At 41.6% G+C, this 13,179-nt stretch overlaps 3 protein-coding genes across 14 annotated transcripts in view; 2 read left to right on the top strand and 1 right to left on the bottom strand.

The window, feature by feature from the left end:
- LOC308461312 (formin-1-like) overlaps positions 1 to 5,759 on the top strand; it is a 45,251-nt gene extending 39,492 nt beyond the window's left edge. The window contains exons 3-4 of the mRNA XM_080978106.1: positions 2,725 to 2,900; positions 4,255 to 5,759. Coding sequence (XP_080834232.1) covers positions 2,725 to 2,900; positions 4,255 to 4,257 — 179 coding nt within the window. The 3' untranslated portion in view covers positions 4,258 to 5,759. The remainder of the gene's footprint in view (positions 1 to 2,724; positions 2,901 to 4,254) is intronic.
- The window catches only part of LOC308462202 (uncharacterized protein), a gene marked incomplete at its 5' end in the record, with an annotated part of 49,491 nt that overhangs the window by 20,243 nt on the left and 16,069 nt on the right, over positions 1 to 13,179 (bottom strand). Inside the window, 5 exons of one of the 12 annotated variants that reach the window (XR_013979063.1) lie at positions 2,180 to 2,563; positions 5,758 to 5,883; positions 8,760 to 8,866; positions 9,068 to 9,517; positions 11,011 to 11,213. Coding sequence is in view for 8 of the 12 variants with exons in the window: in XM_080979638.1 (XP_080835764.1) it covers positions 2,248 to 2,315; positions 2,402 to 2,563; positions 8,760 to 8,866; positions 9,068 to 9,162 (432 nt within the window). Of the gene's footprint in view, positions 1 to 2,179; positions 2,564 to 5,757; positions 5,884 to 8,759; positions 8,867 to 9,067; positions 9,518 to 11,010; positions 11,214 to 13,179 lie in introns of those variants that run through there. The other 11 variants (XR_013979065.1, XR_013979066.1, XR_013979064.1 and 8 more) reach the window with 11 other exon arrangements.
- Positions 9,517 to 13,179, top strand: part of FMN1 (formin 1) — a 122,909-nt gene continuing 119,246 nt past the window's right edge. Inside the window, exon 1 of the mRNA XM_080977705.1 lies at positions 9,517 to 11,668. Within this exon, the coding sequence (XP_080833831.1) occupies positions 9,947 to 11,668 (1,722 nt within the window). The 5' untranslated portion in view covers positions 9,517 to 9,946. The remainder of the gene's footprint in view (positions 11,669 to 13,179) is intronic.

The raw sequence follows: 13,179 nt of genomic DNA, 5'->3' as shown, positions 1-13,179 counted from the left end.
ACATCAAAATCAAATTCAATATTAAGTCAGCTTGGTGGTCACATGGTCTGCTAAGCCTGTAGCAGCGCAGTTGAAAATCACCACAAACTGATTTTAAAGAGGGGGGATCCCTATAGATGTTATGCGCTCAAAGAGCCATGTGAATATGCCTTTAGGGGGAGTTCTGAAGAAATTTACACTGCCAAGAGTTCATGTTTATGTGAACATGGCCTAAGCAGGAATTTTGTAGAATTTGGAATCATTTTCACCTGACTAGTTTTTGCTCAGCAGCATGTTCATCATTCAACACATATTTGATGTTTATCAGTCTTCCTCATAACAGTCTCTGGTTTTTGCTACATTCACTGTCAGTGAGTGTCCTACCCCTTCAACCGTATGATATATTTCTAAGACCAATCAGTTCCTAAAACTACTCCCAAAAGTCCAAGCCGGGACAAAGAGTGGCCATGGGAGATAATGGTTGGAAAATAGTTGCATTCTCCATTGTACCAGAAGTCCTTGATACGCGACCATGTTACCTAATCAGGTTAGCAATAATCTTTACTGGCTCTGTCTGATTAAATTGCTGTTGTTGTGCTTGAACAAGGATATTTGTAAAGCGAGAAATGCAACTTTGCCGTAGACCTCTGATCCTCTACTAATGGTTATTGGCATTCTCGAAAACTTGTCGGTCTTCTGCTGTATGCATTCATGCAAGCGCACAAAATCCTTAAGTCAAGTTAGTTCTTAGATGCGGGAGACAAAACTCTTAAGTCAGGAGCCAATTTTGCACCAAAAGTGTACACACACAGAGAGAGAACATCAAAACAGCTCCTTAATTATTAAGATATTTTGTTCAGTTTTAGTGGTTTTAATGATTTTAATGTATTGTATTGTTTTAAAAATTGTGATATTTTATGTAACCAGTACTGGGAACATTCAGGGAAGGGCCGGCTGTAAGTATTAATGATATTACATAAATATTATTTCTATCTGGTACCTTCTGTTTAGTGTGACTCCATCCTTTGGGACTTCGTATCTGCAAGTGTGCTTCTCATCTATAGATCTGTGCATCCAAACATGTACCTCATTTTCCCTCAGTCTTGTGCAACTTTCATACTATGCTCTTGTTCTCTGTTTCTGTCTGTCCACCATATTTCCCCCATGGCAGCCCCACATCCATTCAGTCTATGCCAGTCTTCACTGCTGCAGTGGCCTGTGGCTCCCCTACTTAAAAACTGCAGTACACCTCCATATACGGAGCCCATTTCTTTTGTATTTTCTCCTGGTTTTGTGGCATGGTATGTAAAAGGATAACTGGAAGTTGCTCAGGTGCTAAATGCTGTTGCATTTAGCATCCATTTATATGTGTTTGTAGCCAGTTCCTGGTTTCTGTCTCTTTGTCACACCGTCCCCCTCCATGCTTTGAAAGAGACAGTGGGGGCTGCACTCCTGGCTCGGCTTCAAAGTCACACTGCTATCCTGACCACCTGAGTAGGTCAGAGGAGCCTATTCAAATAAGCCCCAATGGGTGCGGAAAACCCTGTGTGGGACCAGGGACACTGGTGGGTGGGGCTGAGTCACCTGTTAAATGCTGAGGCAGGGCCAGTAGCACAGCTGCCCACATTCGACACATGGATTATTTTTCCACACATATTGTGCATGAATTGAGTGAATCTGTGGTGGGACAGGAACTTACAGTGGGGACCCTTAGATAGGAATGGGCTTGATGCTCAGTTTCTCCCATTAAGTTCTTAGCAGCAAAGTAATGGCGCTGTGGGTTAAGCCACGGAGCCTAGGACTTGAGATCAGAAGGTCGGCGGTTCGAATCCCCGCGACGGGGTGAGCTCCCGTTGCTCGGTCCCTGCTCCTGCCAACCTAGCAGTTCGAAAGCATGTCAAAGTGCAAGTAGATAAATAGGTACCGCTCCGGCGGGAAGGTAAACAGCGTTTCCGTGCACTGCTCTGGTTTGCCAGAAGCGGCTTAGTCATGCTGGCCACATGACCTGGAAGCTGTACGCCGGCTCCCTTGGCCAATAAAGCGAGATGAGTGCCGCAACCCCAGAGTCAGCCACGACTGGACCTAATGGTCAGGGGTCCCTTTACCTTTAAATATGTTTCATGTGGCTGGAAGACATCTAGCACAAGGAATCAGGATCATCACAGTCTGGTCCATGTTAAATATGACAAGTGTTACCATGTACATCTCTTGGTTTTATTTTCCATATGTGAATGAAGGCAAGTAACATTCTTCTAATGGGGATATGCTTCACCGGGGGCAAAACTCTCCCTCCTGACCCTTGGTCACCTGGCTGTCCAAAGAGATAAAAGTCAATCCTGTGTACAAAGGATACAAAGATGCTCTGGGTTGGCAAGAATCATGGTACTACTCAGGCCCTGTCTCCATTCCTGCTCCTGCTTACCTGTTGACAAGCATTTTTCTAGTTCTCTAATCCAGGTTTGATTGGGAGACCTGTTGAGTCGATCATCTGTAATCAGGGTATGCCTACGAAATCTGTTTTTGGTATAGAGCACGGGAGTTTTTCCAAAGGAGCTATGAACTTTTGAGTCTGTTTCAGACGAAGCTGCAAGAAAAGGGACACCCAAGACGGGCTATTGAAATCTTGTCAATCGAATGAAAGCCAAATATATAGTACTCTTTCCATTGTGGTACTGTAAAGCTCCAAGTGGCACACCGCAGTTCTCATAAGTGGGGATAATTTTCTTCTTCTTTAAAATCATTTAGGTATTCCAGCAGCTGCTTTGAAGAATGACTTTTCAGAACAGGCAGCTAATATACATGCCACAAATAAAGATGGCGATGCCTGGGTTTTAGGTTGCAGGTTGGGAGAATCTTATCCATCTACCTGTTTCAGTGAGTCAGAGAGAGCTGACAGAAATTCACTGCGCCTGGACCTAAATGTGAGTAGTTCTATAAATGACTTTATTAATTGCTATTGATTCAAACTGCTGTTTATTAAATAGTCCACTAACGACATAGTTAATTAGCTCTTCTTTTTAATGTATAATTTATAAGACTTCTATTCTACCCTGAATACGGGACTCACAGTAATCTCCTATCCAAGAGACTGCTCAGGCCTATGCCTGATTAGTGTCAGCAATGCTACAACCTCAGATGTTTACAGACTATTCTTGGGTTCCGGGCAATAAAGCCTTTAATATTCTGATATTGTGAAGCCAGCTTCATGCTATCATGCAGCAGTTTTCAGCCAAATGATCAGCAACTGCTGCAGCAGTGCTCGGAGTTGAACTAACGTGAGCAATGCTGACATCTGTTGGCAAAGCTACAGGAATGGATTAGAAATAAATCAGATTGCTGCATGCATACCCTTAAGAAAACTTTTGTTTTGTGCATGTTTACTTGCTTGATAAAGTAACTTAGAATTTGTATGTTCAGTTTTGGCTATAATTTTACAGAGTGGCTTTTTATGTTAGCATTTTAACGCATGAGTTAAATGGTGGAAATGAATAACTGGGGCTAAATTGGATATTCCTTTATTACTAGTGATTCCTAACGTTGTAGGCAGTTGCGAGCTAAATTAAAAAAAACCCTGAAATGAATTCATTAATTAGTTTGTTGTGTCTGATGTGAAACAACAGCAGATACCACAAACTATTTTAATGTTTGTTTTAATGACATACCCCCCTTTCCCCCTTCATGCACCTGTATTTGTACAGTCTTCACACTTGGGAGTCCTGTACTTTTAATGTGCACCCAATTAAGACTACGAGTTGACGTAAGTTAGGGAATTTTGCCATCATCTTATTTTAATAAGTAATATTTCTGAAACTCTCATTGTATATTTAAGAATCCTTCATACCATAATAACAAAATAGGCATTCTAACCCCTGACTCATAAGTTGCCTTTCTCCATCACAATGCACAATAAAAAGATGAGTCTAAAGGGAAAGGAGTGATAGCTGGGTTTTGAATAGTTGTACCTTGGTTTTCGAACAGCTTAGTTCTTAAACCTTTTGGCTCCTGAACACCGCAAACCTGGAAGTGAGTGTTCCGGTTTGCGAACTATTTTTGGAAGCCAAATGTCTGACAGGGCTTCCGCAGCTTCTAATTGGCTGCAGGAGCTTTCCCAGCCAATCAGAAGCCACGCTTTGGTTTCTGAACGTTTTGGAAGTCAGACTGATTTTCGGAACTGATTCCGTTCAACTTCCAAGGTACGACTGTACTACGATAGGGAAAGTGTATTCCAAATAGAAAAATAACAGACTGTCCAATATGTGCAACATTTTTCTACAGTGATAGCAACTTCAGATCCGTAATGCAGCTATTTCACAGGCAGTTAGAAACACTGCATACATCAGTTTCTTTTAAAGACACAATATCTGTGGAAAGATGCTGTGAATAATCTTCTAAACCCTGTAAGATTTTATCACCCTATTCTGAAATTTAGCAGTTGTTGCTTTTTGATAAATCACCTGTACATCTACTTACATTATAGCACCACAGAATTAAGTGATAGGCCCTGCCTTTTCAACAGTTAGCAATGTTCCCACATGTTGTAATTGAATCTGTTTGTAAATTTATTTGTTATTAACTCTGTAAACAATAAACTGTACCTAAAATATTTTGCCTATTTTTGCGTTTTTAAATGTGTGCGCCTGCAGAGCCTGGAAAAGAAAGAGATATTTACACGAAGTGTCACATCCACAAAACAGAGATCCAAAAATGAAGCAAAATTTATAAATAATTAGTGAGAGATGTAAAAAAAAATTGTAAAGTTCTGATTTATGGTAATTCTAGAGTTGCTTGTTGACCGTGTATCTTCAGGTCACTGCTTTAATACAGTCCTGTTGCTTATATTTCAAATTGCTTGCTTCTTTGGTGTTTGGGATTATTATAGCAAGCTTAAACCTCTAGTGGTTATAAGGCTGTACAGCCAAAGCTGTGATTCTGCACATATGAAAATAATAGTTGTTGTTACAGTGGTACCTCGGGGTGCGAACAGGATCCGTTCTGGAGCCCCGTTCGCATCCTGAACAGAACGTAAGACGCAACTGCGTGGGTGGCGTTTCGCTGCTTCCACGCATGCACGTGATGTCATTTTGACTGCGCATGTGCGAGTGGCGAAACCCAGAAGTAATGCACTCCATTACTTCCGGGTCGCCACAGAGCACAACCCAAAAATACTTATCCTGAAGCGTATTTATCCTGAGGTATGACTGTATTTCAATTTATGTTTTCCTTCTAAACTGCTGTGTCACACCAATTTGCACATTAAACAATTTAAAACACTTAAAAAAAAACACAAACAAAACCAGATACACTTAAAACAATTTATTTATACCCTGCCCATCTGGCTGGGTTTCCCCAGCCACTCTGGGCAGCTTGCAGCATACTTAAACCCATAAAAAGCTCATAGGTTATTGTCAGGCCTTTTGGGGTTTGTTTTTAAACATTTATTTTATTTCAAATTCTGTTCTTCATACTGGGGAGAGTATGTAGGAAACACTCCACTGTTTGGGGGTTGTCCTATTTTGCTTCCAAACAGAAAAATCAAACCACATGAGTTCACTATTATTAACTGAACATTAAACTACTTGGTCCTTCTGAATACAGGATGCATTTAGCTATAATTGAAGCACAGTTATATCCTAGCCTTTGATGTTTAGTTTCAAAGATTATGACACAGAAATGGGAGGGTTTGACCAAACTGAGTCACAGTTCCTTCAGGAAATGTGGTGGCAACTATATCTTTGCAATGTCATTGTTGTCTACGTTGGAAAATCCACCATTCCTTACCCAAGACAGTTGCAAAGCATCCACTGAGATGGTATTCCATATGCATTCCATATCTCCATTGTTAGCTAAAGGAATTTCAGAAAGTAGATTATGACTTTAAATATTGACTGTATGGAGAGCAGTGACCTGTTTAGTGAACAAAAATTAAGACTTATTACCTTCTTCCTGGCTATCCCATTTAAGACAGAGTAGTGCTCTAAATATAAAAGCACATTATACAATTACACTATAATTATCTACCTTTTGATGGTATGCCGCCTGCCAACATGAGCTGACCATGCCTCAGATGAATAAAGTCACCAGAGTCATTGCAATTGCAAAGCAGTCACTACAGTGTAAATAGCGTAAGAAATTGTTATGCACATACAGAGAACATAATGGCAGGAGGGGAAAATAATAATGAGGATTTCCACTCCAGGAGAACATTCACCTTGGAAAGCAGAGGTTCAGTCAGTTGCCAGCTAATTTTTATTATTTTATTATTTATTAAGTTTATAGACCGCCCTTCATCCAAAGATGTCAGGCCCCTTCACAACATAAAGATACAGTATAAAAGCACAAAATAATCAGTTAAACAAAAACAAAACAATAACCCCCTTCTCTCACACCCATTTAAAAGGCCATAGAATATTAGTCAGTCCAAGGCCTGGTTGTATTCTTATTTATTAAATAAGCTTCTGGGCCACTTCACACATTCCTTTAAGACCAAGTTGAGATGGTTTTCTACTGCAAACGGTTGATTTTCTCATGCCACGAAACACAGGGCTGTGGAAACCTTTTCAAATACATTTCTTTGGCTCAGTTTGTTAACCAAACCCAGGCTTGTGGTTTAGCTCCGGCCTTGCTAACCATGAGCTGTAGTAGCCAAGGATTGCTGTAAAAACAGAGCTGGGAGTTCCTTGCCAGGTGTGTTCACGTTTGCGTGGTCCCAGTAAGCTATAGTTTGGCTTACCATGATATGCAAATGAAGCCATATCTTGCCTTATTAAGCTGAGAGATGATTGCCAGAACACAGTCAAACTGCCCTAATATTCCTGAAAATATTTATCCACTGATCTAAGTTGACACGGAACTGTGTAATCCAAGCTGCTTTTGTTCTTCCATGGTTTCTTAAAACTCAGTGACTATCTGCAACTCAGGGCTTTACGTATACAGTGGTACCTCGGGTTACATACGCTTCAGGTTACAGACTCCGCTAACCCAGAAATAGTACCTCGGGTTAAGAACTTTGCTTCAGGATGAGAAAAAGAAATTGCGCGGCGGCAGCAGGAAGCCCCATTAGCTAAAGTGGTGCTTCAGGTTAAGAATGGACCTCCGGAACGAATTAAGTACTTAACCCGAGGTACCACTGTAGTCCCCTTAGCCAAGTGTTTTTAGAAGGCTGTAATTGGAGGAGTTACAGGGTGGATTTCATTAGGGATCTCCCTATGTCCCCCTACAACAACTTGAGAACTGCATCAGTCATCTGGAAAGCTAGCAGTTGAGGCCCGGAGAGTGTAAATTAAATAAAAAGGTCTTTCAGACCTGTTTAGATTGAAAGCGCCATGCTGAAATGAGCAAGTCTGGAAGTTTTCCTGTTATAAATGGGTATGCTTTTAATAACCTGAATGATACCTGAACAGACCAGGGCTACTAAGTATAACTGGCTGGCAAAGCTGCAGGTCAAAGAGGAGGAAGCACTTCACTTAGTGTGACCAACTGATGAAATTTATTGCCAAAACCATGTTTGTTTCAGTTATTTGTTTCTGAAGATTTATATACTATTCTTCCATTGTGTACTAAGTACTCAGGGAAGTTTAATAACCATTGTAAAACGAAGAAATCCCTCCCAGTTCCCCAGTCCAAGAAAAAACAATAAAATGGTTAGAAAATGAACACACAAACTGAAAGCTTCAGCCTGTCAAATTCAATACCTACATGAAAAAAAACAGTGTTGGCACAGCAGGTGAGGAGGGTGAGAATATTAATAATAATTATTAATAATATTAATAATATATTAATAATATTCATATTCGTATTCGTATTCATATTCTGTTCCCAGAGTGGCTGGGGAAACCCAGCCAGATGGGCGGGGAATGAATGAATAAAATTTATTATTATTATTATTATTATTGAGACAAGAGGTTGAGAGCTCCATAACTTAGGTGTAACCTCAGAGAAAGGTCTTTTATGAATCCCAACTCATCTTGCTCTATATTTAAGGGCAATATACTTCTGATTACCAATCAAGGAGGAAAAACACGGGGCTACTGTCGCCATTCTCACCTTCTTCTGAGCTTTCTCTGCTCGTGTAAGGAGCAATAAAGTTTTTATTTGCACATCAGAGTGGAGGGGGAAGAGGGAAATCTTCCGTTCCACAAACATGAACTCTGTCCCATTCTCAGGACAGCTAGGATCTGAGCTAGGATGCTAGATTAGATAAATTTCTGGTGTGAGCTTTCTTTAGTATCATTATTATTTATTAAATTTGTATACCACCCTTTATCAGAAGACCACAGGGCGGTTCACCACATAAAAATACAAAATGAGAACACAACAAACCAATAACCACCCCCATCTGGTGTGATTAGTACTGTATGTTCTGAAAACCTTTGCAGTGCGATCCTATACACACCTACTCAGAAGTAAATCCCACCAAGTTCCTTGGGGGTTACTCCCAGGAACGTGGGCAGAAGGTTGCAGCCTTCCAGTTTTAAATACTAGAAATCATTTAATAAGGCCAATGCTTTTTATTCTAAAAAAAATACTGCCCCTCAATGAGGCCAAACTTAGATGATTCGCAAAATTTTTAGGGGTATGTGTACGCTTGAGTACCCCCCGGGGAAAAAAATAAAACATTGAATAAGGCTATTTGCCAGAAAAGGAATTGAGGTGGGGGGCGGGGAGAGGAGGTTGTAAGCAACTTACCTCTAAGTTAGCTACTCCTTGACTCGCTGATTCTAAGCCTTTTTTATACACAGAGTTTTTACCTGGAGTTTTCTAGTTTCGTCACCGGCTCTTACCTGTTTTTGCTGTCGCGGAGTAACCCAGCTCCCCCTCTGGGACTTCTTCCCGTGCGCTTTTCTTTTTCCCCTCTCCTAGACTGAGGAAATAAGATAGGTGCAGAGATCTAAGATGCAAAGAAACCCGGGAATTAAGAAAAAAAACGAATTAAGAGAAATCGCTTTGGAAGATAAGACAGTGGACGTGCATGTTTCCACCCCTCTCTTCTTTACAGAGTTAATGGCCGAGTTCTGGGCAGTGGCTGTTTACCTTGCCCTCCTAGGTAGTTTTTAATCCGTGGGTGTGGTTACCTTGTCTGATAATTTACCTGTTTATGGTCCGCAGAAAGAGCTGTGCAGAGTTTAAGACGCAGCAACACGGAACCAGCCTCGTTGGTTGGTGCTCCTTGGCTGGAATCTGCATTCCAGACAGAAACCTGAAGCAAAAGCGGAAGAGTGGTGCTTTCTTTCTTTTTATTATGATTATTCAGCTTCAAGGGCACCAACGTTAACTGGGACTTCTCAGCAACTAGGAATCTCCAGAAGTTAAAAGAAGGCTCGTTTGTGTGTGTGTGTGTGTGAAGATTTGGAAACATTTCTTTCTGCTTGGGATTTTCCAGCTTTCTGATCTTGCCTTCCTTCGACGACTTTGCTCAAAGCAGCTTTTGACCACCATGGGGTGCCTTTCAAGAAACTTTTGAGGAGTTTTTCTGCTGACGATTTTCCCCTTGATTCTCGGGCCGGCATGAGGAAGTAGCAAACTGCAAGTACCAGCTGTTCTGTTGAGAGAGAGTGAGAATGAGAGAAAGAGATCTGTCTTGTTAACTGCTATTTCTATTCAGTAAAAAGGCTGAGTGTAGCAGAAAAGAACAGTAAGCCTTAGTGCAACAGGCGGTGGAGTTTGTAGCAGATTTGCGTTGACAAAAAATAGGCCCATTGTGTAAATAATTTGTGACGCTGCTGGGAAGTTTTTATGGAAGCAAAATCTTCCCGTTTCGCCTCTGTTCAAGTTGTAAAGTTTGGCTGGAATGTGCATTTCAGATCAGACCATTGTTAGAAAGAGCAGTGTGTGATCTGGTGAAAAACTGCCTCTCTCTGTGGTGTTTTAATGTAATAGACTGAATGAAAGATGTTCCCTGAGAGTAATCATATAGAAACGAACTGATATCTTCTGGGAATATAATAAGTACCGCTGTGATTTGCCCAACATGGAAGCAAATCAGACTTCAGACCATAATGAGCTCTCCAGTCTAGAGGGGGCAACCGAACCTGAACCAGGCCCAACTCTCTACACAAAATTTTCTATGAAAGCCCTTTTTGGATTTACGGCTAAACTGCAACCAGGCACTTCAAAAGATCAAGCTGTTCTTAAAGGATTTCGAAATGTCAGTGATATCAGTAGCCATGCTGACAACCAGGAAGTGAGGAGCAGAATCAATGGAGATGATTATCTGGATGGAGATCATCAACTTTCAGAAATACCACAGTCTGAAAGCCCAAACAATGCTTATGAAATTTCAGAATCCAGTACTTGCGACATGTTTGCCCTCGAGGCTGATGCCACTGCCCCAGTTGACTCAGGAGTGGGTGCCTGGGTGCCAACTGACTTTGATGCTGATGCTGCCCTGGGTAACTTTGAGGTTGATATTAGCAACCATGCTGATTATGAAGTCTACGGCAGCACCCCTGTTGACTTTGTAGACACTACCATTGTCCCAGATGACTATGAGCCTGACACTTACGGCCCAGATGACTTGGAACTGCAGGAGCAGAATGATCCCTATCTTTCCCATGAAGTCTACGGCAGCACCCCTGTTGACTTTGTAGACACTACCATTGTCCCAGATGACTATGAGCCTGACACTTACGGCCCAGATGACTTGGAACTGCAGGAGCAGAATGATCCCTATCTTTCCCATTCAGATTCTCAACACTCTCTTTTGTCTGAATTTGGCAAACAAAATGACAAGGATGCCATTCTTATTCAGGGTACTTTGGTTCATGCAACAAGTGACACAGAATCAGACAATGAGCCTACAGATCTTAACAGTGACGAAAATATAGCAAACAGATCTGTTTTAAATAGTACTGTGTCTTTGGAGGATAATGACCAAAATAAAGAAGAGCCAGAAACAGAAGGATATAGAGAAATAGATGGTACTATAAATGGAGATGAAACAGAGCAGATTCTACCAAGTTCTCAGCTTCATTCAACAGAAATGGATGATACACTACATGAAATTTGTTCAGAAACTGAAACTGCAGCACTGACCAATGAGAACCATACAGGCCTGTCTCTCACAGGAGAAGATACTCAGGGGTTTGTAGATGAGCAAGGACCTCTTGCAAGCAATTCCAGCACGGCATCCATCCAAAAACCATCTTTGAATGAGAAGACCTTTCAGCTTCCTGCTTTTTTCAGTGGGTTACGTGTACGGAAGAAAGGATTCTCTTCAGATCAGGAGGAAACGGTCACTGAAATCAAACAGAAAGACAGCGACTTGGCTATGCTTAAATTAAAACAGCCTGTTAAAAAGTCCAGTATTGCACCTGATCAGTTAACTAAGAGGAAACCAACAGAGCCCAAAGCGGCCCCTACCTTTCTAGAACAACTCTCTCATCTCTTAGGGCCTAAAAATGAAGAAAAAGATTCTGGTGAGGTGTCCAGTGATTATGGCAGCAGCGAGAATGGCCAAGAAAGCAAATCTTCTGTGAGAAAAGCATCCTCTACCTCTGAAGAGGCAAAACCAAGTCCCGCTGAATCTGCATTGGATGCATTTAAAGCTTTATTTACACGCCCTCCCAAAAAAGAGACAACTGCTGATACTTCAGAGCTAGAAGCGATAAAACGCAAAATGAGACATGAAAAAGAATCACTGAAGGCAGTATTTGAAAGGTCTAAAGGTGATGGAGCAACTGACACAAAACCAGTAGGTTGATTAATACTCTTGTATGCTAGGGCTAATGCAAAATACTAATTGGGTAAATAGATAGGTGTGATCAAAAATACGTATGGCAAATGCTTATTTTGGATAGAAAAGACCCAAGCGTAGCATTACCATTCTGAGACTGGGATGCCTGTTTCGACAGCACCCAGCGTCACAATGCTAAGCTGTATTGGTGAATTCTGTGCATTCAGAACGGTATTGTTGAAATGTGGGTTATTATTTATAAATTGCATAGTCCCTTTACCATGCAAAATATGATACACAATATGGGTTGTCTAACCTCATAACAACACACTGAAATTGTCAGAAAATTTCCCATTTCAGAAATGTACTGAAGTTGAGAGATGATTAGCAGAGCAAGCAACACACCCTTTTTGGGTGGCAGGCAGGAATGAGTGTAGAAGTGTCTCTCTGCTAGCCCTGCTGGCCTCCATTTGCTTCCTGCCGCCTGCAGAGTCTCGTCACTCTGCTGACACAGAGCCCCCTTCTACCCACTGAATGTACCGTCACTTGGAAACCCATAGAGCTGGATTTTATATGGGTGGGGAGTGCTGAGCTCCTCTGGAATCCATTAGATTCTGAGCCATCCATGCAGCATCAGACCCAGTTTGGGCCCAGTCACTGCACCAGCTATATAGACTGGTGCAGGGATCTGCCTGACCTTCCCGTCTTCTGCCAGTCACTATGCACAGCAGGGCTACAGGTGCTGCAGTGGTCCCACCATTCCTTAAAGCCCTGCCAATATAAGGAGTGCTGGTTTGGATTTCTCCCTAATTTGCCAGAAGGTATTGAGTCTGTGGCTGATCTGACATTTGGGTTGTGGTTCTTGAGTTCCAAGCCAGCAGTCTGCCAGCCACACACGGCATCAAAACAGCATTCCAATCCTGCCTTCCTCCCCCCACCCCCCAAAAAAGAAAGCTCAGGGCTGTGTACATTTTTATCCTCACAAAAATCCTGTAAAGTAGGTTAGGCTAAGGTAGTTGCTGGCCCAAGGTCACCTACTGAGTTTATTGGCAGCATGGATATTTGAATCTAAACCTCCCCAGCCTTAACTGGTCACTCTAACCACTGAAACTGGTGTCACAGTGAATACACTTTAATACTGGTGGGTCATTTCAAGTGTGCAGCGGGGAGTGCCCAGGGCTTTCCCCCAACAATAAAGGTAATGGAAAAACCCATGCCTTTATTGACCTCTGTTGCACATCAGAGCATTCAGTCATTATGACGTATCGTATGTGAACAAACAAACAAAAATTGCAGGTAGTCAGAAAAAAATCCAGGATGTAGTATATTGAACGAGCTAAAATGTCGCAAAATTGGGAGCAAGCTCTCACATTTCCCCAGTACTCTTATTTCTGACTGGATATTAGGCAAAAAGAATGGTGGAAAGGTTGTTGGGTTTGTTTGTTTTTTAACATTTATAAACAAGCAGTTTTCAGTGCCATGTGCCTTCATATGTTAATATTTCTTAAAATATTTTTTTGTTTTATTAG

Source organism: Podarcis pityusensis (assembly GCF_964106645.2).
Source record: "Podarcis pityusensis genome assembly, chromosome: 1".
NCBI lineage: Eukaryota > Metazoa > Chordata > Lepidosauria > Squamata > Lacertidae > Podarcis > Podarcis pityusensis.
Note: the sequence above shows the minus strand (reverse complement) of the source record. Positions and strands in the feature narration are given on the sequence as shown.